The 26,078-nt window shown below is 37.6% G+C and overlaps 1 protein-coding gene across 1 annotated transcript; it reads left to right on the forward strand.

The window, feature by feature from the left end:
- The first annotated feature begins 733 nt into the window (after positions 1 to 733).
- SNRNP27 (small nuclear ribonucleoprotein U4/U6.U5 subunit 27) lies at positions 734 to 22,295 on the forward strand. Its single transcript, XM_027864975.1, has 6 exons — positions 734 to 860; positions 8,450 to 8,570; positions 10,361 to 10,473; positions 11,437 to 11,516; positions 20,884 to 20,948; positions 21,876 to 22,295. Exons 1-6 carry the CDS (start codon positions 827 to 829, stop codon positions 21,928 to 21,930), a joined length of 468 nt encoding a protein of 155 aa, XP_027720776.1. The 5' UTR covers positions 734 to 826; the 3' UTR covers positions 21,931 to 22,295.
- Positions 22,296 to 26,078: the final 3,783 nt, after the last annotated feature.

The raw sequence follows: 26,078 nt of genomic DNA on the forward strand, positions 1-26,078 counted from the left end.
TAACTTCCTTTACATCCCAAATAAAACCCCATCTTTTACAGGAAGTCTTTCCCAACCCCTCTTAATTCGAGTGCTTTCCCTTTTAAATCATGTTCTTATTTATCTTGTATAACAGCTTGCTTCGTATATCTTTTTGCACATTGTCTGTCCCATTAGACGGACTGTCTGTCACCTCTGTGTGTATCCCCAGCACTTTGCACAGGGCCTGGCACACAGTAGTGCTTAATAAAGGATCGCTGCATTGATGCCCGAGCACAACAGTTTCATCTCCCTTTGGACCCACAGTGGCCTTGCACACAGGCAGCATTCACGTGCTCCTTAAACCTCCCTTACCACAGGTGGCGCAGTGGAGAGAGTGCCAGGCCTGGAGTCAAGAGGACCTGAGCCCTGGGCAAGTCACTTCACCCTGAATGTGAAACTTCAGTTTCCTCATCTGTAAAATGAGCTGGAGAAGGAATGGCAAATCACTCCAGTATTTTGCCAAGAAAATCCAAATGGAGTGATGATGACTCAGACACGACTGAAAAAACGAGTAAACAACACCAGGCCTGAAAGGGAGGGGCACCTCGCGGCAGTTTTGGAGCATCGCGGGTTGGGAACGTCTCTTAGGACTTCTCCTCAGGACCACATCCACTAGGAGCCCGGAGGTTCTTTGGCAAGGGCTAGCTGGGCCGGAAGCGGAACTCCAAATCGGAGGGTGGATGTTGCCTAGCCGGACTTCCGGGCACACAACACGGCCCCAGCGGAAGTGCTCCGATTCCCGCTTAGGCTACGAGTCTTCGCCTTCTGGCTCTTAGTCCGGCGGAAGTGGCGCCCGCGGCGGGTCATGGGCCGGAGCCGGAGCCGTTCCCCACGGAGGGGTGAGTGAGTTAGACGGCGGGCCGAGAGTCTGCCCCTCCGCTGTGGGTCTGTCCCTGCTTCCCTCCCTCCTTCCTTCCTTCCCTCGCTCGGACGGCGGTGCCTGAGCGGTTTCTCGCCGGGAAGGCCGGGCCCAGCCTGCGGCGGCCCTGGCTCCCTCAGAGCCGGCGCCTGGGCCTGCGCCCCCGGGCCTGGGAGCAGGTGGTGGTTGTTTGTTTACTTTCGTCAGGGAGGGAGCGGTGCGTTGTCCCAAGCGCGGGCCTCGGTGTCGGTGAGGAAGCGAAGCTTTGCATAAGCTTGGTCTCCCGTGCCGGGCGCTGAGCGGAGCGCTGGGCATCCAAGAAAAGCAAAAGACAGCCTGCCCTCAAGGAGCTCACAGTCTGACCGGGTGACAACAGGCAAACAAACGTCCGCAAACAAGCTACAGAGAGGATAAATAGGAAATAATTGACAGAGAGAAGGTACTAAAATTAAAAGGGGTTGCAAAGGGCTTCTTGTAGAAGATGGGAGTTTAGTTGGGACTTGAAGGAAGCTAGGGAAGCCAGGAGGTGGAGATGTGGAGGGAGGCACGGAGGCCGGCCAGAGAAAATGCCCAGAGCAAATTAACGGTATCCTACCACAACTGGGACTTAACGGCCGCAAGTCAATCCTTTTATTCCTTCCGGTCATTACCTCATTCCCCTAAGCTGTGATGCACCTTCTTTTCCCTCAGGCCTCTCCTGCAATCTCTCCCATCTGTCTCTCCGCTGAGGATTTTACCTCTTTATCGAGACTATTCCCTGGGAGCTCCTTCTTTTGCTTCTTAAACCCATCAAGTATGGCTTGTGACCTTATCATTTAACTGAAACTGCTTTCTCCAGAGTTAGCAGTCACCTCTTAATTGCCAAATTTGATAGTCTTTTCCCAGTCACAGTTTTTCTTGACTTAATTTTCGGTATTGGACACTGTGGACCATCTTCTGGATAATTTCTCCTCTCTGGGTTTCACTGACACTACTCTTCCCTTCACTTCTAGGTTATTGCAACAATTTCGTAATTGGTCTCTCTGCTTCAAATCTCCCTCACTCTATTCCATTCTCCACTCAGATGCCAAAGTGAGTTTCAAATACAGATCTCTTGACTCCCAGACCACAGCTTTTCTTATTATAGCATAATCAACAACAAACCCTTTCTTACCCAAATCAGCATTTTATGATAATAATAGTTCATATTTAAGTAGTATTTTAACGTTTACAAAGTCAATTATTCAATTTTCAGAGGGTCTGAATTAAAATTTGAGTTTCACATTGTTTGATCTTAATGGACTTAGTTTTGTTATCTTTACAGTGATTTAAGTGTACCTTGAAGAGCTTTTCCAGATCTAAATCATGGTCCTAACATAGGTAGTGCAAGTCTTGGTTTTTTTCTCTTTACAGCAGAGAAAGCTGAGGCCAGAAAGAGGGAACTGTCTTGTTCATTGTCACATAGCTACTAAGTGTCAGAGCAGAAACTGGAACCCAGCAAGGCCAGTACTTTTTCTTCTTCACTATTAGGAGGTCCCTACACTGTAAAAGATATAAAGGGAGGGCCATATATGATCATTCCACTTCCTCAACTGAATTCAGTAAACATTTATTAAGCACCTACTCTGTGTGAGGTACTGATAAATTGAAGATACAAAGGCAAAAATAGATAAGTACTAACCTTCAAAGAACTTCTGTTCTAGTAATGGCATATTTTCAAAAGGGAAAGCATAAGATAACGGGCAGCATCAGCAAACGCCTCTTGGAGGAGAGGACAGCTGAGCTGTGTTTTGCAGGAAACTAGAGATTCTTTGAGGCATGTATGAGGGAGTGCATTCCAGATGGGAGGTACTGTTTGAGCAAAGACCAAGAGATAGGAGGTGAATTGTTTTGTATGGGGAACAGCTATCAGACTACTTTGACTAGAATAGAGATTGTGGGAAGGGAAATAATTTTAAAATAAAGTTGGAAAGGTAGTTGGGAACCACATTTAGAGGACTTTAAGTGCCAAGCTGAAAGTTGGCATTTTGTCCTAGGGAGCCACTGAAGATTTTTGAGTAGCTGAGTGACATGGTTCCATCTGTGTTTTTGGAATATCAAATTCGAAGCTGTGTAATGAGTGGTGTGGAAAAGACAGTGATTAGAGGCAGAGGGAAGAATTAAAAGGTTTTATGTGTTATTAGTCCAGGTGAGAAGTGATGAGGACCTGAACTATAGGATAAAAGTTTGACTGGAGAAAAGAGGACAGAGGACCATTTAGATAAATGATCCCAGAATAATCTTGAAAAATGGCACCAGTTTGGACATATCCATTTGCTAGAACATTTCAGTGCTTCCTGCCCTGCCCCCTTTCCCACTCACCCCGAGTTGCCTTTCATGTGAAATTCAAATGCCTTATCCTGTCTTTGAAGACCATTGAGGGTCTGACACCACCCTACCTTTCTAATTACATTTCATACTACTACCCTGTACCTAATCTGTGCTCCAGAAAAACTTGACTTCATCCTTCCCCCCAATACATTGTCCTTTTCTACCTTTTTATTTAGCCTATTTCATATTAATGCTTATAATAGCAAACATTTATATAATACTTTAAGTTAAAAAGTGCTTTACATATATTAGCTCATTTGATTCTCAAAACATCCTTGCAAAGTGGATGTTATTTTCATTTTCATAGATAAAGAAACTGAGACCAAGAGAAGTTAAGTGACTTGCCTAAGGCTAGACAGCTAGAAAGTATTTGAGGCAAGGATTTGAGCTCTGGTCTTCCTGATTCCAAGTCCAGGATCATAGCCACTGTTTCACAGGTCAGACTCCTAATTTTCTTTTTAAACCTGATTGAGATGCTTCCTCTTCCATAAAGCCTTTCTGACTTCTTTGAACCTCACATAGAAAAATATAAATGGCAATGCATTTATCTCAAAATGTAGTGTATTATAATATTCTTTTCTGTTTTCTCTCTACTAGATCATAAGCTCTGTATGGGCATCTATGTTTAGCCTAAACTTTGTTTCAATCTAATGCCTAGTACAGTGTTCTGTACACAATAAATGCTTAATTACTGTTTATTATGTTGAATAAGGCTTGATCTCTGCCCTTCATGTTCTTGGAATTTACTTAGATTACAAGTCTCATAAATAAAAAGCTAATTAGTCAGTCTCTGCTCAATTCCAAATGAGTGATAGAATAAGTGCTATAGATATTCAGAGGAAAAAAGATCATGGGAAATGGACTCTAAAGGATGGTAAAACTTGGAGGGAGAAGGAAGAAACTTTAAGTGCTAGTCCTTGATACTTTGTCATATTATGAAGATAATCAAGTCCTCACTTGGGGGAGAAATCAAGTCCTCCCTTGGGGGAGATGTGGCCAAATCTCTCTATCCACTAAGTCATGATTTCAGAATTGATTGTTCTGGGAATTAAATAAAAAGGAAGAATTCAACCTAATTCCAACAGGCATTTACTACATGCCTATTACAAGGCACTCTACAAGGACTGAGGATACAAAGACAAAAATGAAACAGTCCCTGCTACCAAGGTGCTTATATTTTACTACTAAGGGCAGGAATTACTATGTAAATAGATAAGCAGATGCAAAGTAATGGGGGGGTGGCCTTTGTGGGGAAGGAAACCCCTATGAACTGGGATCAGGAAAGGTCTTGTATTGGAAGTTGTGCTTGAACAAAGCCCTGAAGAGAGCTTGGGATTCAAACAGGTGGAAAGGAGGAGGGAGGAGATTATATGCATGAGGGCAGCCTATGCAAAAGCACTGAGGAAAGAAATAGAATATCATGTATGGATAGGAACAAGGAGGTTACTTGAGCTGGAACATGGAATACATGAGAGGGAGTATCATGAAATCAGTCTTCAAAGTTAGGTTGGAGGCAGATTGTGAAGGAATTTAAATGCCAGACGAGTTTGTATTATGTTGTAGGGCCAGTGGAGATCACTGAAGTTTCTTGAGTAGGAGAATGATGTGGTCAAAGCAGTGCTTTAGGGATGTCAATTTAGGGAGACCGATTAGGAAATTGTTGTAGTAGTTAAGGCATGGAAGAGGTGACAAGGAACTGAACTAGGATTTTGACTTAAGGGTAGGTAGAAGGGAATGCGTGCAAAAGATGTTTTAGAGAAAGAATCTACAAGACTTGGCAACTGATTGGATATGGATGGTGAGGGAGAAGAAAGACCGTGGAGCTAGTGCTGGAAGAGACTTTAGATGTTATTGAGTCCAGCTCCCTCATTTTACAAATGAAGAAACTGAGGCTCAGAGAGGTTAAGTGACACCTGAGGGTCACATAGCTGCTAAGTATCTGAGGCAGAATTCGTGTCCAGGGCTTCTTGACTCCAAGTCCAGGACTTTATCCCTTATGCTACATTGCCTCTCAAGAATGACTCTAGGTTGTGATTTTGGTTAGAAGGAAGGATGGTGGTACCCTGGACATGGGAAGTTAGGAAGAGGGGTGGGTGGGTTTTGGGGGGGAAGATAATAAATTCTCTGTTAGATGAGGCATCTCAGTAAAGATGGCCAGCAAGCAATTGGAGACGCTCAAGGGAAAGATGAGGATTTGTTATGTAAATTGAAAGTCGTCTGCATAGAGATAATAATTGAACCCATGGAATCTTATTAAGTTTCCAAAAGAGAGACTATAGAAGGGGGGAGGGCAAGGGGTGTCAGAACATCAGAACAGAGGCCTGTGCTATGCTCATGCATGGGGGATGGACATGGATGGTGATCCTAGAAGAGACTGAAGATTGACTAGACAAGAGGGAAACCAAGAAACCATTGTAAAGAAAACCTAAGCAGTACATGCCCTTTGAACCAGTGATACCACAGCTAGGACTATATTCCAGAGAGATCAAGGAAAGCGGAAAAGGTTCTATATAGAAGTTATATAAGTTGTATATATTATATATATGTGATATATAATATATCTAATATATGTTATGTATTATATATGCGTGTGTGTGTATATATATAATATTATACCTGCTCTTTTCGTGGTGGCAAAGGACTCAAAACTAAGAGGATGTCCATCAATTGGGGTGTAGCAGAACAAGTTATTGTACATGAATATAATGGAGTACTATTATTCTATAAGAGAGACCTGAGAAGACTTATGTAAACCTAGGCAGGGTGAAGTGAGAAAAACAAGAACTATTTATATTATAACAACAACATTGTAAAAACAACCAATTTTGAAAGGCTTAAGAACTCTGATCATCAAAACAGTGATTTACTCTGATTCCAGAAGACCAGTGATGAAGAATGTTACCTAGCTCCAGACTGCGGAATGAGATACATTTTTGGACACAGCCAAATAGGAATATGTTTTGCTTGACTGTGTACGTTTATTATAAGTGTTTTATTTTTTCGTATTTGGGTGGAGGGGAGATGGAGAAAAATAAATGTTTGTTAATTGACCAGAAAGAAAAAGAACACCCATGCAGAAAGGAGTATCCAAGAGCAGAAAGTGTTCAACAGTGTCAGATACCTTTATAGAGGCCAGTTGAGTAATAAGCGTTATTAAATTATTAAATATTAAATGTGCAGTATGTGCCAGGCACTGGAGGTACAAAGAATAAAACCATCCCTGTTCCCAAAGGGTTTATTACATGGTATCAGCAAGAAGGATTAGGACTGAGAAAAGTTGTTGGATTTAGCAGTTAAGAACACTGATAACTTTAGAGAAAGAACTTTCAGTCAAGTAGTACATTGAAAAAATCTAGAGACAGAGTAGAGGTAAAGAAACAGAAGCAGTGAGTTTAGGTGTCTTTTTTTTTTTTAAGGAGTTTTGCTATAAAAGAAAGAGTGATAATAGGATGATAGCTTGAAGGGATGGCAGGATAAAGTAAGGATATTTTTTCCTAAATAAATTTTTATTGATATCTTTTGTTCTTAGATCACCACATTTCCCAATATACCTTTCCCTTTAGCTCCTCCCTCATCATCTCAGAGAGCTATCTCTTATATCAAAAAATAAAAGGGGGGAAAAAAACTGTGTGGCAAAACTAACACATTGGAAAAGTCTGACATATGCGGTGCCCCACACCCATAGTCCTTCACCTCTGCAAAGAAGCAGAGAGAGGTGATTTCTTATGTTCTTGGTCATTATAATTTTGCCCAATTCAGTTTGGTTCTTTTGTTGCTTCTGTTTACATTGTTGTGGTCATTTTGTATATTTTCTTGGTTCTACAAGATAAATTTTTTTTTAAGGACATAGGAGCGCGGGGCATGTGTATAGGTGGCAGGAAAAGCCACTACATAAAGTGAAATACGATTAGGTTAGGGAGAGAATGTGAATGAAATGGAAAATTCCTGGAGGGAGATGGTGTTTTGAGGCGTGAGAGAAGATGATACGGGATAAAGGGTACAACAGAAGGCATGAGATCTTCTGGGGAAGAGAGAGTAGTGCATGTGGCTGGAAAGAAACTATTTGGAATAGATGCAAAAGAGGGTGATAAAAAGTCAATACAAGATGAGTAAAAAGAATTGTGGCATAGTAGCAAAGACCTAGCTAAGGTTACCTCATATAAATTTGTAGGGAACCTGAATAGCAATGTTTCTCAACATGAGTAAGATTGGGGAAGGTAGATAGTAGGGACAAAAACCAGGTTCCCATTTGGAAAAGAATGAGTGGTAATGGGGCAGGGTGTGGCAAGGGATTTAAGGAAAGAAGACTAAAGTTAAGCAAGTTAAAGTCAAGCTTTTTGAAGGTAGGAAGGTGGTTTTAGAGCAGGAATGAGTTGTAAAAACTGGAAGGGATATAGTGACGAGATCAGGAAGAGAATAAATAAGTTTAGGATGTATAAAAATGAGACATGGAAGGACAGGAGGGTATGGCCTATGAAAATAATTTCATAGGTCTAGTTCAAGAAGGTCAGAGTTATGAGTGAGAATGAAATCAAGGGTATGACCACTCCTCTGTGTGGCTAAGGTGGTAGTTTGAAGATGTAGAACATGGTAATAATTGAGATGACTTGGGAGGTCCAGGTATTAGGAAGACAGCAATGTGTATGCATACCTCAACTATAAAGACTGAGGTTAGAGACTGATTATGTAAGCCAGGTGCTGAACCCTCGGAAAAAGAAGGAGAATGATCTAGGAACTAGTAGATAATACCAACCAGAATTTGGATGGAGTCATAGAGAAGTATCAAATAAACTTCAGAGAAATGTAAGTTGCTGAGTGATGGCAACAAAAGGAGGGTTTTCTGTAAGTGGTAATAAGAAGCAGGGAATATGCTTATTCCTCCTCTTGGCACAGTGTGTAGGAAAGAGTAAGAGAATGAATCCAGTACTGATAGGATGGCTGGTAAGAGATGGTGCCTTTTGGCTGGCAGCTAGTCAGGGATGTCATATCCAAAAGACATAGTCTTGGTTGTTATCTGAGGGAGGCAGCATGATTTAATAGAAAGAATCTGGAATTGGTAGTCAGTAACCCAAGTTGTGTAGACTGCTTTGTCACTAAATAGCTGTGTGACTTTGAAGAAATCACTTTTAGGACTCATTTTCTTTCTTGTAAAATAAGAGGTTAGGATTAGATGGTCTCAAAAATCCTTTTTATTTCTTATTTTCTTTTCTGTTCTGTTAGAGCGTAGACGATCCCGTTCTACATCCAGAGAGAGAGAGAGAAGGCGTAGAGAACGGTCCCGATCCCGAGAGAGAGATAGGAGGAGGAGTCGTTCTCGCTCTCCACATAGGAGGAGGTCCAGGTAAGGAGCCAAAGGGGCATTGAAGCAGTAAAACTAAATTGACTGCTATTTGTTGTTTTGTCTTTCGTGATGAGTTTTGGATTTTTTTGAGATCTACCCATGGCAGTGAAACTTATTCTCACCTTATTCAGGTATACGTTCCAGAATGTGAGCTCCTAAAAGAATAAGATGCACTCTACCTTTAATAATATTAATCATTACAATGAATAAACAGTTTCCTCTTTCTTTTTGCCAATCCTATTCATACTGGTGTCATACTCTCATTTACTAACCATATTTTTCCTCCTCGAATCTCTTATAGCACTTTGTGCTTTCTTTATACATTTATGTACATCTAGGTCCCAATTAGTGTGAATAATCCTGTAGAATGGTTGTGTATTTGAATTCACACTCATTGAAAGTATAATTGTACAAAATGTTCATTGGTTCCAGCCCAATAGATATGCAGTGTGAATTCAAATAATGTGACTATTTCTTGTGATTCTTTATTCGCACTGATCAGGACCTAATTGTAACATTTTGTATTCTAGTTATCTGCATTTTGTTGTTGTTGTTGTTATATTCTCTTATTAGATTGTGAGCTCCATGAGATAGTGGTTCTCTTTTTAATATTTAAATGGATCTGTGATTTCATCAGTTCAGGAGTTCCCTCTAATGATACAAATCAAAAACCAATCATACTTGTCCATCTTGTCGGACTCTTGTCCTTCCATAAAATCACCAGTGGGGATCCACCCATTTTTAAAAAAAAATTTTAAATTAAAATTTTATTTTATTTTCATGAAGTTCCTCCTTTCCCTCTGGCATTCCCCCATCCTTCTAGGCCCCATTGAGAATACAAGAAAAACAAAACCCATGTTACAAATGTGAATAGTCAAGCAAAACAAATTCCTTCATTGGCCATGTCCGAAAAGTATGTCTCAATCTGCACTCTGAGTTCACCACCTCTCTATCAGGATTGGGAGCATGTTTCATCATGAGTCTTCTGGAATTGTGATTGGTCATTGTGTTGATCAGAGTTCCTAAGTCTTTCAAAGTTACATCATTGTTGTTATTATAGAAATTGTTCTACATACTTCACTGCATCAGTTCAAGGTTCCGCTATCATTCGGGGGTAGTAATGTAACACCTATTGTCTCATGTGATCAGCCTACCTTCTTCTTTTCATACAATTTCATGATGACATCTTTTATTCTTTTTTGGCAGCCTATTTGGTTTTATGTTGAAATCTGCACATACCTTCTTCTTCATTGCCCTCTTCATGATACTCTTTTTTAATTCTTTGGAAGCAGTTGTATTCCATATCTCACTGCTGTAAAGAAACATCAACAATTAGTATTAAAAAGATGAGCCTTTGCTTTCATGTGAAGCTCAGGATCTATAAAAGAGCTTTGTGGTTTCCTGAAAGTAGTAATTCAGCCCACTCTCTTGCCATTCAACTCTGGCCCAACTTGTCTATCTATACCATTTGTTCCAGATAGAAATACTAATGTGCAAGCTCTATAGAGTCTCTTCTTACCTAAACTTTTTATCACCCTAGCACCCACTCCTTTATTTGCATATGTTGTGTGTGAAGTGGAACTAAGAAGTAAAAAGTCACAGGAAATTCTATTTAATTTGTGTAAATATTCACAGGACCAGGCAAAGCTTACATCTTTTGATTAGGTAGTGGGACAACTATTTTTGTTTTCCTACAGCCTTCTTTTTCAGACATTTAGTCCCTGGACTTATGTTGATTTTATTACTGCAGCATATTTTTGTTTCTAAAGTTTATACTTATCTGATACCAGATCCCCAAGAAGGCACCGATCTTCTTCTCCTTCCCCTTCCCGGCTAAAAGAAAGGAGGGATGATGAGAAGAAAGAAACTAAAGAAACAAAAAGCAAAGAACGTCAAATTACTGGTAATATTACAAGACCTAACATACACATAACCTTATTTAGATATGTCCAGTTAGGTGGTAAAAGTGTTTTCCAACAGTCTTTGTATTTTTATCTTAATTTGTGCTTGTTGCTTTTAAAAAATTGCTCTAATTACATCTCATTTCTTATAAAGGTGTGTAACAATTTCAAGTGACCCTTACTTGAAGGCTTGTCAGAGATGTTTTGGATGTTTTAGAAAGATTTCTTATGTGATTCTGTGAACTTTAACTACCATCACTTCATGACCTAAAAATATTAGAATTTTAGAAAAAGAGAAGTAAAGGAATTTTCTTTCAAGGAAGTGCCATTAAAGGAAGGCAGTTTCCTTTTGGATTGGGTTATTTTAAAGTCCTGCATTATAGTATGGGGCAAGGCTTTTCCAGCCCTCTGCTCCAAGAAAAGGAACATGGTATGTAAATGTTTCCTGGTTCTTGATTTATAGTCACGGACTTATAGGCTGTTAGAGTTAGAACATTAGAGATTATTAGTCTAGCCTTTCATCTCATGCAGGAATCCCCTATATAGTATCCCAGACAACCTCTGCTTAAATGCTTTTGGAGATGGAGAACTCAATAATTAACAAGGGAGTCCATATAGTTGTTGGACAATTCTAATTATCAGGTATTCCTTTATTAAAAGCCCAAAATCTACTCCCAGTAACTTTCTGGCATTGATTCTAGTTTTGCCTTCAAGCTACAAAAAAATAAGTTTTAATTTCTCTTTATGTGACAGCGCTTCAAATATTTCAAGACTTGTGGGGATCTTAAGTGGAGAAAAGTTTGTTGGAGTTTTGTTGTTTTGTTTTTGTTTTTTAATTTTTTTTTCTATTTTGGTGCTGGGCTTTGCTATGAAGTGGTAGAATGAACATCAATGTGTTGATTCCTTATAATCTATTTGCCTGCCCTAACGAAAGAAGTTTAAAAATTATTTGTTTATTTTTGTAGAAGAAGACTTGGAAGGCAAAACAGAAGAAGAAATTGAAATGATGAAATTAATGGGATTTGCTTCCTTTGACACCACAAAAGTAAGGAAAACTTCTCAGCAGTCCAATTTGAATTCAGCCAGAGAAGTTGTGCCATTTTTGCATGTTCTTTTAATGCCATATAAAGATTGAGAAGCACAGTTATTCTTTTCATAACTAAATTTAGGAAAGGAGAAAGAATGAAAAAGAACTGTTTCACTAAATAAGTACTTTTCCCTCTGTTCTTTAGATTATATATATGTATGTGTGTGTGTGTGTGTGTGCATAAATACGCACATATAGATAGATAGATAGATATGTGGAATAACACCTGACATTTATATAGGTACTGACAAAAGCCTTGTGAAGTAGTCTGTGAAGTAGTTGCCTCTGACTTAAAAATGAGAAAACTAAGGTGCAAATTCAGTGACTACCAGGATCACACAGCTAGTGAGTATAAAAGACAAGATTTGAACCCAGATCTCCCCAGAGGGATGCTCTTTGTACTATACTGTATAGTATTATATACAGTCTTTCACACTTAGGAAGACCTGTACTTTTCAAAAAGTTTTCAAATTCTTTATGGTTTATCTTGCAATAAAAAATTCTGACTTTATTTTTGAGAAACATTATCTAAAACAATACGTTTTGAGTTGTCCCTTAAGAATATGCACACTGGCCGACAATAACAATCCATTATCGTGCTTATTTTTCTTGGTGACCAACAGTTTTTGTTGTTGTCGGTTCAGTCGTTTTCAGTTGTGTTTGAATCTTCATGACCCCATTTGGGGTTTCTTGGCAAAGACATTGGAGTGATTTGTTATTTCCTTTTCCAGCTCATTTTATAGATGAGGAAACTGAGGCAAACAATTAAATGATTTGCTCAGGGTCACACAGCTAGCAAGTGTCAGAGGCCAGATTTGAACTCAGGTCTTAGTGACTTCAGGCCCTGCACTCTTTATCTGCTTTGCCACCATAACAACAGAACTTAAATGGGCTTAAGAGTGATCCACTGTCGGTAGTGTTGATAGTGTCCAATCATTCTGGAAAGTTATTTTGAATTATACTAGACAGTGATAAAAATTGTCCATACTTTTTGATCTAGAGATTTCACTACTATTCAGACATATACCCTAAGGACATCAAAAATAGAAGCATCTCATATTTGCCAAAATATTGACAGCAGCACTCTTAAATTGGTTATCTTTTTAAATATATGACTTCAGTATGAAATTTTCAAAGCTATCTTGCTTGTCTGTGATCCTTTCTGGTCTTCCTTGTGCTCTCTATTTGCTTCAGATATTTATGGCTGATTTGTTTCAGCAAAAAAACACACACACAAAAAAACTGCTTCCAATCTCACAGGAAGAGTTAGGCTTTCTCTTTGCCAAACCTAATCCCTCTACCAGTGGCCTTGATTCTATTGGTCCCAGTTCCTTTAACTTTGCTCGAGTTGGAAGGGCCTGCAGGGCTCATCAAATCTAGCCCAAACCTGAAAAGGAATCCCTGCTATAACATACCGGACAACTGGTCATCCAGCCTATTCTTCCTCTAAAATCTTTGAGAACTTCTTTCCCAAACTAGTGTGCATATCAAAGTACAACTTTACTCTCTTCTGTCAGTCCAAAAGGGAGTGGTTGGCATCTAAGTGGCACAGTGGATAGAGCACTAGTCCTGAAATTAGGAAGACCTGAGTTCAAATTTGGTCTCATACTCTTTCTAGTTAAATGACCCTGGGCTCACTTAAGCTCTGTTTGCCTCAGTTTCCTCAGCTGTAAAAGCGGAATAATAGCATCCATCTCATGGTTGTTGTGAGGACCAAATAGGCACTTAATACAATGCATGGCACATAGTAGGCATTTAATAAATTCTTATTCCCTTCCCCTCAGAGTTTCTAACATCTTTACCTTAGCCAGTAAGTTCTTCCCCAATAGTGAGAAACATATCCAGAATAGAAATTTTTCCCTCTAAACTAAATTTTCTTTTTTATTGTGAACTTAACAAATACAAACATTTCAGTATATAAAAAAGAACAAGAAAGAGGCATCTACTAGAAACTACAAATTTCTATTATATACAATTTATTTAATAAGTATGTAGGTATGTATAGGTAGATGCATGATTTAACATACTTCTTGAAAAAAACAAAATGTGCACAAACACTTCTTGATTTGCCTTAATGATAAGTTACGTCCTTCAAAAGGTGAAGGAACCAACAAAGAGCATGAAGAAAAAAAATTTTTTAATGTACAGAATGAAAGTGCAGAAGAGGGCAAAGTTCCCTATCCCTAGCACTGCTGTGCTTTCTTCTTTGTAGCTACTCTTTATGATATCCAGCTTGTTAGACAGATCTTAGCATTTTTCTCCCTCTCCTGAGTCCTTTTTATAGGAAAACTCTTTATAGCACCAGGCAAAAAGCTATATATTCTTACCAGTTTTTGTGAGATATACTCTATCTGTGTCCATCATTCTTGTATTTTAAGCTGTGGTCCAGAAACCCAAATCCCATTCTTAGACACTGTCTTTTTAGCCAGTTCACTTCCCAAATTTTCTTTCTTATGTCCTTTGCCTTTGGGGACAAAGGATGCAAAACAAAACAGTTTTTGCCATTGCTAACCCCTCAGCCTATCCTTCAAGTAGCTTCCCTTTCACTGCCAACTTTCTAGGAAGAGTAACTTAGACTCATTGCCCCCTCAGTGATTCCATCCCCATCAGCCTACTGAAATGATTCTTCAAGATGTGTGTTGCCAAATTCATTGGCTTTCTTTCCGTCTCCATCCTCAATATATCTGGAGTATTTCACATTGTTCATCTCCCTCTTTCTTCTTCATACCCTTTTCTTTCTTCCTGGACTTCTACGACTCATGATTCATCCCCTACCATTTTGACTATTCTTTCTGTCTCTTTTGTTTGGCTCTTAATTGTTTTCCTGCTTTTTTTTAAACATGAATTCCCCCAGAGGTTCACCCCTTTAGCCCTCTTTGTAACTATTTCTTATCTTTGTGATATCAACAGAGATATAGTAGAATGCTGGACTTAGAGTCAGGAAGACGTGGCTTCAAATCCCACCTCTTTCACTGACCATGGACAAATTGTATTACCTGTCTAAGATTCCATTTTCTTATCTGTTAAATGTAGCTAACAATACTTCCTAAGATTGGAAGGATCAGATAAGATAATGCATATAAAGCATTTTGTGAAATTTTAAAGCACATTGTAAAGATATATAAGGCATTTAAGAAGTGTTTGCTCTGTACCAATTAAGGGCTGGGGCACAAATGTAGATAAACAAGAGAGTCCTTATCCTCAAGAAGCTTGCCTTCTAATTGAGGAAGACAGCACATAAAGGGAACCTGAAAAAGGGGTTTGTGTGTGAGAAGTAGCTAGTGAAAAGTTGGAGAAATCCAGAGGGTGAATCAAGCTGGGAGTGAAATGAATATTGATGGACCCCTCATGAAATAGTGATTTGGGATAGGACCTTGCCAGTTGGGAAAGCAAGCCTCAGGGCAGAGGTTTCTCCAGGGTGGGAAGGCAGAGGCTGCTGCTATTACTATCTTAAATACTTTTATGGCTTCAATTATCCTACAGATAATTGAAGTATTCCTGAAGTTGTTACTCTCGAATTTATACTGCAACCCCTTACTTTTCCTAAAGGTTCTATTGCTATAGTCCAACATTCTGTTAAAAATCTCTACCTGGATGTTCCTCCTTAACCTGACATTGAAGGCCATCCATATTAAGGCTCCAACTTATTTTTCCAGCCTTATATCGTTTTGCTTCAGTACTTTATTTCAGCCACACTGTCTACTTCTCCTGTCACCCTACCTTTGTTCGGCTGTCCCTCATGCTAGAAATACTGTTCTTCTCACCCTCTTTCTTTACTTATTGAAGTCCTTTTCTTCATTGACTAGGTGCCATGTCCTCCATGAAAGCTTCCCTCATTTTCTTCACAGTCCTTCCCCATCACCCTTTATAGTAATATCTCCCACACTTTTCGTGAGTACTTTGTGTAGACCTCAGTTTTGCACTTACTACATTTTCCTTTTTATCCTTATTACTTATGTACATATCATATCCTATTATATGGTAAATTCCTTGACAGGAAGGAATTTGTGTTAGTTCTTTTTATAATCTCAGTGCCAACACACAGGCACTTAATGAATGGGAAAATTTGTATTTCTCATACTTTGAGAATGAAAGACTCTGCAAAGTGTCTTTAAATTATCTTTTTTGCATATGCTTTAAAAAGAAGGAATTTAGAATCTATATAGTTTTGCATTTGAGGAATATTTAGACTTTTTTTTCTTAGACTGATGATTTCTGCCAAATAGATTCTTCAAAATGGGTTTAGGAAGATGGAATTTAATTCTTTGGTATAGGATTGTTAATATGTTGTAGAGTATTTTGAGCAGTATTCAAAAATCAAATAGTATTGCCAGTCAAGAAATCTTTAATCAGTTCAAAATATTTTCCCAGGATATACTCTTGCTTTTAAAATAGCTTTCTTTTTTTTACTTTATAACCTGAATCTTTGATATATTGTGCACACATTGTTTAATTTGGGCTCTACCAAATCCCAAGATCAACTGTGAAAAGGCCTTTTCTTCCTCTGTTATTTAGACATGCTCATTTTTAAGTGAACTTAGTGCTGGATATAAGGAGTGCTATAACTAACTTACATTTATGTTACTATGAAATACATTTGTCACAGTAACATTCAGACTCACCACCACCAGTAGCACTTTCTCAACATTGTAATTAATTCTCACAACATCCCTCTGAGAAGTTAGGTTAGTTAAGTTCAACAAACTTGAGGTGCATATAATGTACAAGGCACTGTCAGGGATACAAGATGGAAAAACAATACAGTTCTTACATGCAAGAAGCTTTATAGTCCACGTGGGGCTACAACTTGTACGCACCTAAGTAAATTTCATTTCAGCAGATGAAATGCATTTTCTTGTGCTTTTGCTAAGACATGGTCCCTGCACTCATGGAACTTATTGACTTTTTGGAGATAAGATACAAACATAGGCTATAATATATCATCATCATTATTATTATTATTATTATTATTGTCATTATCATTATTACTACTACTATGTATAATATGGTTGTATTACATAATTTAGTATAGGACAGTACTGTGTATGTATGTGTGTATGTGATGAAGTAGATCTGCCATTTTAGCAGAGGTTGCTGTCATAGTTGAATAAAAATTGAAGATTAATTGGATTATCAACTGGCAGCATACTTATAGCTGATGCTATATATGTACAGTCCTGAGAATCAGTAATAATGAAGCTATATAAATGTTAGCTATTATTATTGCTTATCATTATGAACCTTACCTGGTACAGAGTATGTTTGTGTATAAATAAATAATGTACAAAGATTCAAAGAGCTCTATTCTTAGAAGTATTGTCTTGAATTTGGTATCAGATATGAGATGATGATGCTAGTTTGTTATTCCTTTTCTTTTATAAATGGGTCTCACAATGGTTAGATCAAATGTTGATTTAATTCAATTGCCGATGACTTCCATATAGTACTTTGTATAACTTCTATCATAATACAAAGAATAATACTCTTCCTACATGTGCCATATTCATTTGGTATCTGGCATAGTAGATTATAGGGACCTATATAAAGTCTTTCTAACTGTGTTTTATATGTTAAAACTGTACTTTTTGTTCCCAGAACTGATATGTCTTATAGTTTCTGTTCCACAGTTTATTAAGCAAACTAAGTTGTGAGTGTTTGGGATATGTCAGTATGTTGATTTTTTTTCTCTTTTTCCTCTTCTGCTCCAGAAAAAACTAACACTGTTCAAGCACTTGTGTTAATGGATAATTTCCTATCCAGATTTGGGGAAATATAGGCTAATAAGGCTTATGATAATAGTCAACCCAAGGAGAAAGGAGGGGGGTGATAATGAGCTTTGTTTGGGACATGTTGAGTTTGAAACGTCTCCAGGACATCCAGTTTGAAATATCTAATCAGTGTTTAGTTATATGAACCTGAAGCTCAGGGGAAGAGACTGGGGTTGTATATATAAACTTGGAAGTGATATGTATGTAAATGATAATTAAGCCCATGGGAACTGTTGAAGTTACTGAGAGAGAGAGAAGAGGACCCAGGCCAGAGCATTAAGGAATACCTAGTCAGGGAGTAATATGGATATTAGGAAGTTAGAGACGAATATGGATGATGGGACAGCAAAAGATATAGAGAAAGAACATCATATGGGTCAGAAGAGAACCAGGAGGATGTGGTGTCAAGAAATTGGGAAAGGAAGAGACTATCTAGGAGAAGAGTGGTCAACAGTGTCAAATTTAGTAGAGGTCAAATAGGATAAAAACAAAAACTATTTCATTTAGCAATTAAGAGACCATTTTTAACTTGGGATAGAGTAGTTTCAATTGAGTAAAGAGGTCAGAAGGCATATTGCCAAGGTTTAGGGAGGGATTGGGAAGAAAAGAAATTCGTTTTTTCCTAGAACCTTTGACTTAGAAAAGGGGGAAAGATCTAGCTTGAGGGGATAGTAGAGTCTAGTTAAGGGTAGAGAAAACTAAGGTTTGTTTTTAAGTATCAGAGAAGGAACGAAGATAAGGAGAGTTTGAATATTACAGAGAGGGGAGTGATAGTTGAAGTTTCAATCTTCTGGAGAAGTGTAGAAAGGATAGGTTCAAATACAAAGAGGTGTTGGTCTCAGTAAAGAGATGTGCCACCTCATTGTGAGAAACGGGAAAAAGAGGAGAGAGTGACAGATGATGTCAAGGTGTTTTGAGATGAGAACAGGAGAAGAGGGAATTCACATAAGTTGGCCTCAACTTTCTCAGCTGAGAGGAGGGCAGGAGGCTGTGTGGGAGGCTTGAAGAGAGAAGGGAGCAGTCATGTCATAATCCTTTCTTAAATGAGTAAATTCCGTGGAGAGTGAGATTAGAGGGAATCATGTAGGCAGGAATAAAAGCATTGTCTTATTGCAGTGAGGGCCCAGTTGAAGTTGTGTAACATGAATTTATAGTGTTCCCAGTCAACATTCATGTGTGACTTCCTCTAGTTATATTCAGCATTATAAGCAAGAGTAAAGGAGGCAGATGATGAGAGTAATCCATTGCTGAGGTTTGGATAGTGTGGTAGTGAATTGGTTAACTATAGGGTAGAGATTGGGAAGAGTGAAAAGTGAAGACAGAGCAGGGATAATGACCTAAGAAAGTACTGAGGAGTAGAGGGATTGAAGGTCATAAAGAAGGCAAAGAAGAGGTTTAAGAAGAGTGAAGCACAAAGAAAGATAGAATGATGGGAGCTCATGGGCAGATAGAGAAATAATAAGAGGGTTTTTTTTTTCTTAAGGAAGTAGAACATTTGTAGGTAATGGTGAAATCCAGTGTGTGACCATCTCACTCTGTGATTGAGGTGGAATGAAGGAGTAGATCAATGAGAGTTAAGTAGATTGATGAATTGATAGATTAGGAAGTTTAAGGCCCCTATTATAAAGGTACAAGTTGGGGAAGAAAGGAGGACAACGAGTAAACTCCTTGAGAGAGGATGGAGAATGCCCTGGGGGGTAGACAAACAGTCACCATCATAATCCTCATAGGGCAGAAAATTTTGATACTATGAACTTCAAAAGAAGAGGTGTTACTGAGGGATGGTGGCAAAGGGAGAGTCTGGGAAAGGCAAAGAGAGAACAGAGGGGGACAGACTGCAAAGGCACAGAGATGGGAAATGGAGTGTGTATAAGATTGAAGTTAAGTTTCTGAAAACTAGGGACTGTTTAATTTTTTTTTTCTGGTCTTTGTAAAACCAAGGCCTGACAGAATACCTGACACATAATGAATTCTTAATTAATTGATGGAAGACCTTAAAGTGCATTTTTTTTTCCTTTTAAGCCACACAAAGATTGTGATACTTTCAGAAAGATATGCGACAAAGAGGGTGTACTTTCTAGCATCCCTGAAGGTTTTATACTGGCCTTGATTAGAATAGGAAGGGACCTTACATATTATATAATCCAATTTTTATCTTAACAATCTTGACAAGTAATCATACAGTTTTTATTTGAAGATTTCTAGTGATAGGGAACCACATTCCACTTCTGAACAGCTCTGATAGGTAGAAGTTTTTACTTATATTAATCTGAAATCTGTCTCTGCAACTTCTACACTTTGTCCTAATTCTAAAAGTTCTCTGAAGCCAAGCCAAACAAACTTAAAATATTACTCTTTCACATGGCAGTGCTTCAAATACTTTGACAGGTGTCTTTTCTCACATTAACCTCTTTCTCTCTAATATGAAATGATCATCCTAAAAGCATATGTAGTTTTCTTCTTAGTATGGAAATAAATGATGCTTTTTGTACTTTGATGCCAGCATACTTCAGATGAGTATTATACCTGGTGTTACGGTAGTTGTTATACAAAGTTCTGTTCTAAATAGACACAATCCCTGTGTTCTAGGAGTTCATAATCTAAAGCAGATATCACTGATGCAAACAGATATTTAAAGCATAAATGGACAAAAGAGTAGACAATGGAGAAGAATATTAAGTATTTGCATTTTACATTTATTAATGGTAAGTACATTGTCTCAATTCAGTGCGTTGACAATTTGCTTTTTTGTATCTCATGTAAAATTCAATAACCTGAAAATTTGGCTAACCATTAAAATAACTCAATTGTAATTTGAGGATGATGTATGATACATAAGTTAGTAAGAGGAGTCATGTTGTCTTGATCCTTTCTAAATTCATCTGATAATTTTGTTGTCTTTCAGATTATTTAGGGAATTACTATATTATACTTAAGCATTGCCTACCTAGGACTTATTCTACCCATAGCTAGAAATGATATCAAGCAGCGGGAGAGTTAACTTAAAATTTGGCCTCCAAAGAGAAATGTTTCTTACTGATGGAATAGTACTGAGAATGTCATAAACATATTTCTCATGTAAGCATAAACATAGAAATAGAAAAAAAACTATGAATACTGATTACTTTTTGTTGTTGTTCAGTTCCTTCAGTCTTGTCAGACTCTTTATGACTCCATTTGAGGTTTTCTTGGCAAAGATACTGGAATGGTTTGTCATGTCCTTCTTCAGCTCATTTTTACACATGAGGAACTGAGGCAAACAGGGTTAAGTGATTTGCCCAGGGTCACACAGCTAGTACATGTCTGAGGTCATATTTGAACTCAGGTCTTTCTGACTCTAGCACTGTATCCACTGCGCTACCTACTTTCCCCTACTGATTGCTACCAGGAACAGTAAACAAACCCTATCTATTCTTTTGTCCCTCAACAACCCCCTTAGCCTCAAAGAAATCTTTTCACAGCTAGGAGATGTCTACAGTATCCAATAAAGCTCATAGTTCAATAAGAAAATTGTTAATGAAGGAACTCAGTGTACCCTTCATGTTCTGTTTTTTCAGGGGAAAAAAGTTGATGGTTCTGTAAATGCATATGCCATAAATGTGTCTCAGAAGAGGAAGTACAGGTATGTATATCTTCCCAATCTATACTATAGGTTACTAGCTTTTTTGTGATCAAGCTAATAACATTCTAAGTTACATATTGGGAAGAAGCAATTTTATTCCAAGATAATCAAGTTTGTAGAAATTTAAGGCCTAGTCCACTGGTATCTTCTTAGTTTATTTGTGGAGTGATCTTTCTTGTATTCTGACATAATAGATTTACATCATGATTTACTGTGGAATATTTGCTGGCATATTGAGATGTTTCCCTTCTCCCCCTATTCCTTACTTATAACCCAAATACAACTCTTTAAATTTTGTCCCTTTTATTTAGTTTTATCTTTGAAAATGAACATCTCCTGGAAAATTATGAATTGGGTTATATATTGATTTCAAGTAAAGCCTTCAAATAGCCAATAGGCTTACATATTTTTTGTGACCACTGAATGTACTTTTTGGTCCTTGTGTCCTAGTATTCAGTGGAGGCACATCGTAATAATATAGATCTTGCTCCTCCCTTCTTTTATTATCAAGTGCATAAAGGAGGAAGGAAGCATTCAAATTGCTTTAGAGTTTATTTGGCCAGAACGTTCTTTAATCTTCAACTTAGTCCATTGTTAAGTTCTTCTATACCTCTTTAACTTTTCTGAATTTTACTTAAAATTAATATGATTCATTTACTTTTTATTTGAGATGTCCTTGAAGTCTCTTTCCTTCCTCTTCCTTTGCTACTGTCCCCCTTGTGAGTCTTTTGTTATAAGTTATATTTTTTATTTTAAAGAAATCTGATAGACTTTGACTTGGGTAATTTTTTTTCCCCTTCTTGATAAAAATTAAGCTATTTTGAATAGTGCCTCATCACAGACTTGAAGAATATATTGAACACAATCACAGACTTTAGTCTTGTAAAAATGTTCTTAACAACATTGACTTTTTTCCTCCCATCACAGGCAATATATGAATAGAAAAGGTGGATTCAACAGACCTTTGGATTTTATTGCTTGATGTCTAGATTGTACTGTTGAAGAGTGATTTCTCCACCACTTGGGCACAACAGAGGATAGTGTATTTAATTGTGTATCAAAAACAGGATGTCTCTTCTCTCATCCTGAAGAGCAAGATAATCTTATTTATGAAGTGTCTTGGAATGCTCGCCCTGCTTCAAAGGAAGAAAGATTTACTTCTTTCTTTTAGAAAAATCTCATTTTGGGAATTTTTCAAACTCATTTCAATTATTTCTATTCCTGTGGAAGTCATTTGCTTCATGGACACCTTTCCCCACTCCAATCCCCTGGACTTTTTTTTTTTTTAAATAGTCTGTTGTTGGATTCAAGTTGTCCCAAATAAAGTATTTCTCTTTATGGTTCAAATATTTTGATCACTGGAAAGTTTGACCAAGAAATATTTATGCTTCTGATTGCCCAAGAAATAGGAGGAAGAATATAGTTTGGGATTTTTAAATAGAATTAAATTTTGGCATCTGTGTTCTGATAATGTGATCTCTCTCTGGGTTTCAGGCTGGTCAGTTTAGGTCATAGAGTATATTGATATTTCATGTTTTCCTAAACACCATTTTTAACTAGCAATTATATAGTTGGCATTGACATTAGGAACACAATTGAGGAAAATATTATTTAAAGACATAAAATAGATCTTTGTTTCTGTTTTTAATGGAATGATAATAATAAATGCTTCAAACAGAGTTAATTAAACTTGGAAGTATGAGGTTTCACCTTTATATCATGCTACTTTAGATCTGGATTTTTCCCCCCAGCAAAATCCTTCAAGAAAATTGAGGCTTTATTAAATCAAAAAGATTATAAAATAATTTCACTGTCCTTTGTTTATCACCAAGAAGGGCTATCCTTTCAGATTTCTTTTGTCACCTATTCTCTTTCCCTTCTCTGTACTCTCAGAAGATGGAGTAGCCTTCCATCTTGCCAAATTTCACCTGCTTACCTCTTTGATCCAATCTCCTAATAATGCCTTTGGGACTTTGCTCCACTAATCTCCTTCTTTCCAGCCTCCACCCCACAATCAACTCACATCTCTCTTAAAAAACAACCTTTCTTTCTTCCTGCTACCCTCTTAATCTATCCTATCTCTTCATCTTCACTGCTAGACAGAAAGAGTAGTCTACATTGACTGCCTCTAGTTTTTCACCACACCCTCACGCCTCAGACTTCCATCTCTACCACTACTCTAAATGACTTTACTGTTTTCCAATCTGGTGGGTTTTCTTTGATTTTCACCTTCCTCAACACTTCTACTGCTTTTGAAAACTGTCTTCCCATGGTTTGTATGATGCTATGCCCTAGTAGTTCTCCTTCTGTCTCTCTACCACTCCTTTGTTTTTTATACCATTTCATCTGCCTCTTCTGCCTCTAAAAATAGACTTCCAACAAAAGTTTTTTTCTCAATGATATGAACTACTTATTCCCATAGTTCATGATATCACGTCCATGTAGATTATTCACAAGTCTGCATCTCCAGACTTTTTTGCTTTATCTTAACATCTTTCCACAGCCCCCATTCTTTAGTGCTGATGAAAAGCCCATCTTTACTTGGATGTCTCACTAGCTTTTCATACTCAAAATGTCCAAAATAGAACTTACTTTCCTTTCTTTTTCCCCTGCCCCTTCAGTGATAGTGCTGCTATTGCCCTCTCCCCATCCCTGAGGTTCAAAACCTTTGACTCTTCCCTTTTTACATTACTTCCTCCCATTCGGCATTACCTCCACTCTCCCTGCCACTGCCATATTTCCGAGCTTCATCCTGCCTAGTCCATTTTAATAGTGCCCCAAATGATCTCAACGTCTTATCTCCCTCCATTTCTGGTACATATTTCAAGCAAATTGTATAATCATTGTTTATCAGTGAGGAAACTAAGGTTCAGAGATGCCAAATGATTTGGCCACAATTGCCCCATTGCTGATGGACAGGACCAGCCTGTAGTTAGCGTGATCTGATTTGGATCTGATTCCAAAGATCCAGTGCCCTTTCACCTGGACCATAAGACCAAGACAATAATGAATATTACTGTTTAACCAATTGTTTAATTGGAAAGTATCCAATATTAATTTTTGAGGAATGATTTTCTCATTTCTAATTTTTGAGTGTTTTGGTCTTTGCACTGATCGATCGTTAGATCTTAAACATATTATTTGACATCTTCCTCTAGAGCTATGAGACTAAGATTCTGTATGTGTTAAGTTTTGACTGCAGATAATAATTCTTAAAGTACATTAGTGGCAAGTGTATTCCATGTAAAATGAAATAAAATGATAGACCTACCTCCCTTAAAGTCCTAAAGATGGAAACTATCCCATAATTCTCTTCATTATTTCATGGAATTGAGTATACAGTTATTTACCCACATAAAGCAAAAATCAAAAAAGTTATCCCATTTAGTATCATCTTGTAGTTTACTCAATAGATTACCATGATAGATTACTTGAAATTTTTCCATGCTTTCAGATAGCAAATACAAGAACAGAAAACTGGCTTTTTAGTTCATTAATTGTCCATTTATGAATTAGCCAATACAGGGTTTTAATGCTAGAAGAGTTTTCATTTTCCACTTGATATTGCTCTCTGCTGTCTTCCCAAACATTAATTTGTGCATACTTTGAGAATATAGAATAATGTTTTAATTAGGATGATAACTTTTCTGGATGAAAAATCATGATGCTTTTCAAAATCAAACTTTTTTTTTGTATTCTGTGTCACATTCCTGTTATTAAAGACAATTTAGGACTGACAGTGTTAGGCTGGGCCCATTGAATAAGAAAGTGTCCAAGTATGCCAATATAGCAAAAGGTTAGCCATTCCTTAGACAATGCCAAAGCCTTAATTTAAAGGAAAAAAAAAGGAAAGTCTAGCTACAAATCCATATGGAACTGTCTGGAGAGATTAAGCAGCTCTGTTTTCTCCTTTCCTACTTGTGCACTCTAGAGCAGGGGTTAATTCTTTTTTGTATCACAAATAATTGAAAGAAATGTTTAAATTCTATTAGTGAAAATTAACATATAATTATTTTTCAAGTTAACAGAACTCCTGAAGTCTGTGTATTCCTTGAAGGTCTGTGGATCTCCAAATTTAAAAACCCTTGCACTAGAGGCCCGGTGCTGCTATGTGCCAGTGAAGTTATGCTACAGCTTCTATTTTTTCTGAGATGGGTTAGTGGCAAAAAACAATATTAGATCATGCTGAGTCTATGTACTTAAAGAATAATCAGTGTGAGTATCTCTTTCATCAGTGCAGAAGACAGCCTCTCCACAGCTCTTTAGATTGACTTCATGAGCTGCAGTGGTTTTAGCTCATCAGGCACATAGAATGTTGTTAGCTCTGTCCTCACAGCCTTTCCTATCTTCTGTGAGACCCTTTAGTGCTTAAGTTCCACTGGTATAACCATCAGAAACCCCATGTTACCTCCACACCCTACTAGGTTATTGAAATGAAATTTGAGTGGAAAGAAGTTAGATACTTTAAAAAATAATGCAAGACAGCCAGTGAAAGACAGAAACATAAGATTAGAACTATAGAATTTTAGAGTCAGAGGAACTTCCAAGAAGTCATTCCAGCCCTTTCATTTTACATGAATTTCATCTAATAAGACTATATAATTATTTTTGTGTTCTTTTGAAGATGTGCCTCAGAATTCACTCAGGTTCATAATGAAGTATGTAACAAAAGAAGGAACTTTACAGGCTTCTTTAAATTATTTTAATTAGGCAGTAATAGGATCGAGAGATTTGATGTTGAACTTTGTTTCTTTTATACATGTTAGGAACAAGATACTAAATTACTCTTCAAATGAAGACATATGATGAATATACTCAGAAATAGATAAGTTACGAGGCTAAACTAGAAAAAAAAAAACACTGCCCTGTTTTCTAGATTTATTTCTCCAAGGATAATAATTACAGAATACTAGAGCTGTGAAAAGGACTATAGAGATTATCTAGTCCAGCTCCTTCATTTGATTGGACAGGAAACTGAGATGCAAAGAAGTCACCCAGGTAGTGGCAGAACCAGGAACCAAACTTGAGCCTACTGTATTCTAGTTCAGTGGTCCACCCACTGCTTTCCTTAGTTCTTTTTTTTTTTTTTGGCTAGGCAGTGGGGTTAAGTGACTTGCCCAGGGTCACACA

The sequence above is a fragment of the Vombatus ursinus genome, unplaced genomic scaffold (genome assembly GCF_900497805.2).
Source record: "Vombatus ursinus unplaced genomic scaffold, bare-nosed wombat genome assembly UNPS02014778.1, whole genome shotgun sequence".
NCBI lineage: Eukaryota > Metazoa > Chordata > Mammalia > Diprotodontia > Vombatidae > Vombatus > Vombatus ursinus.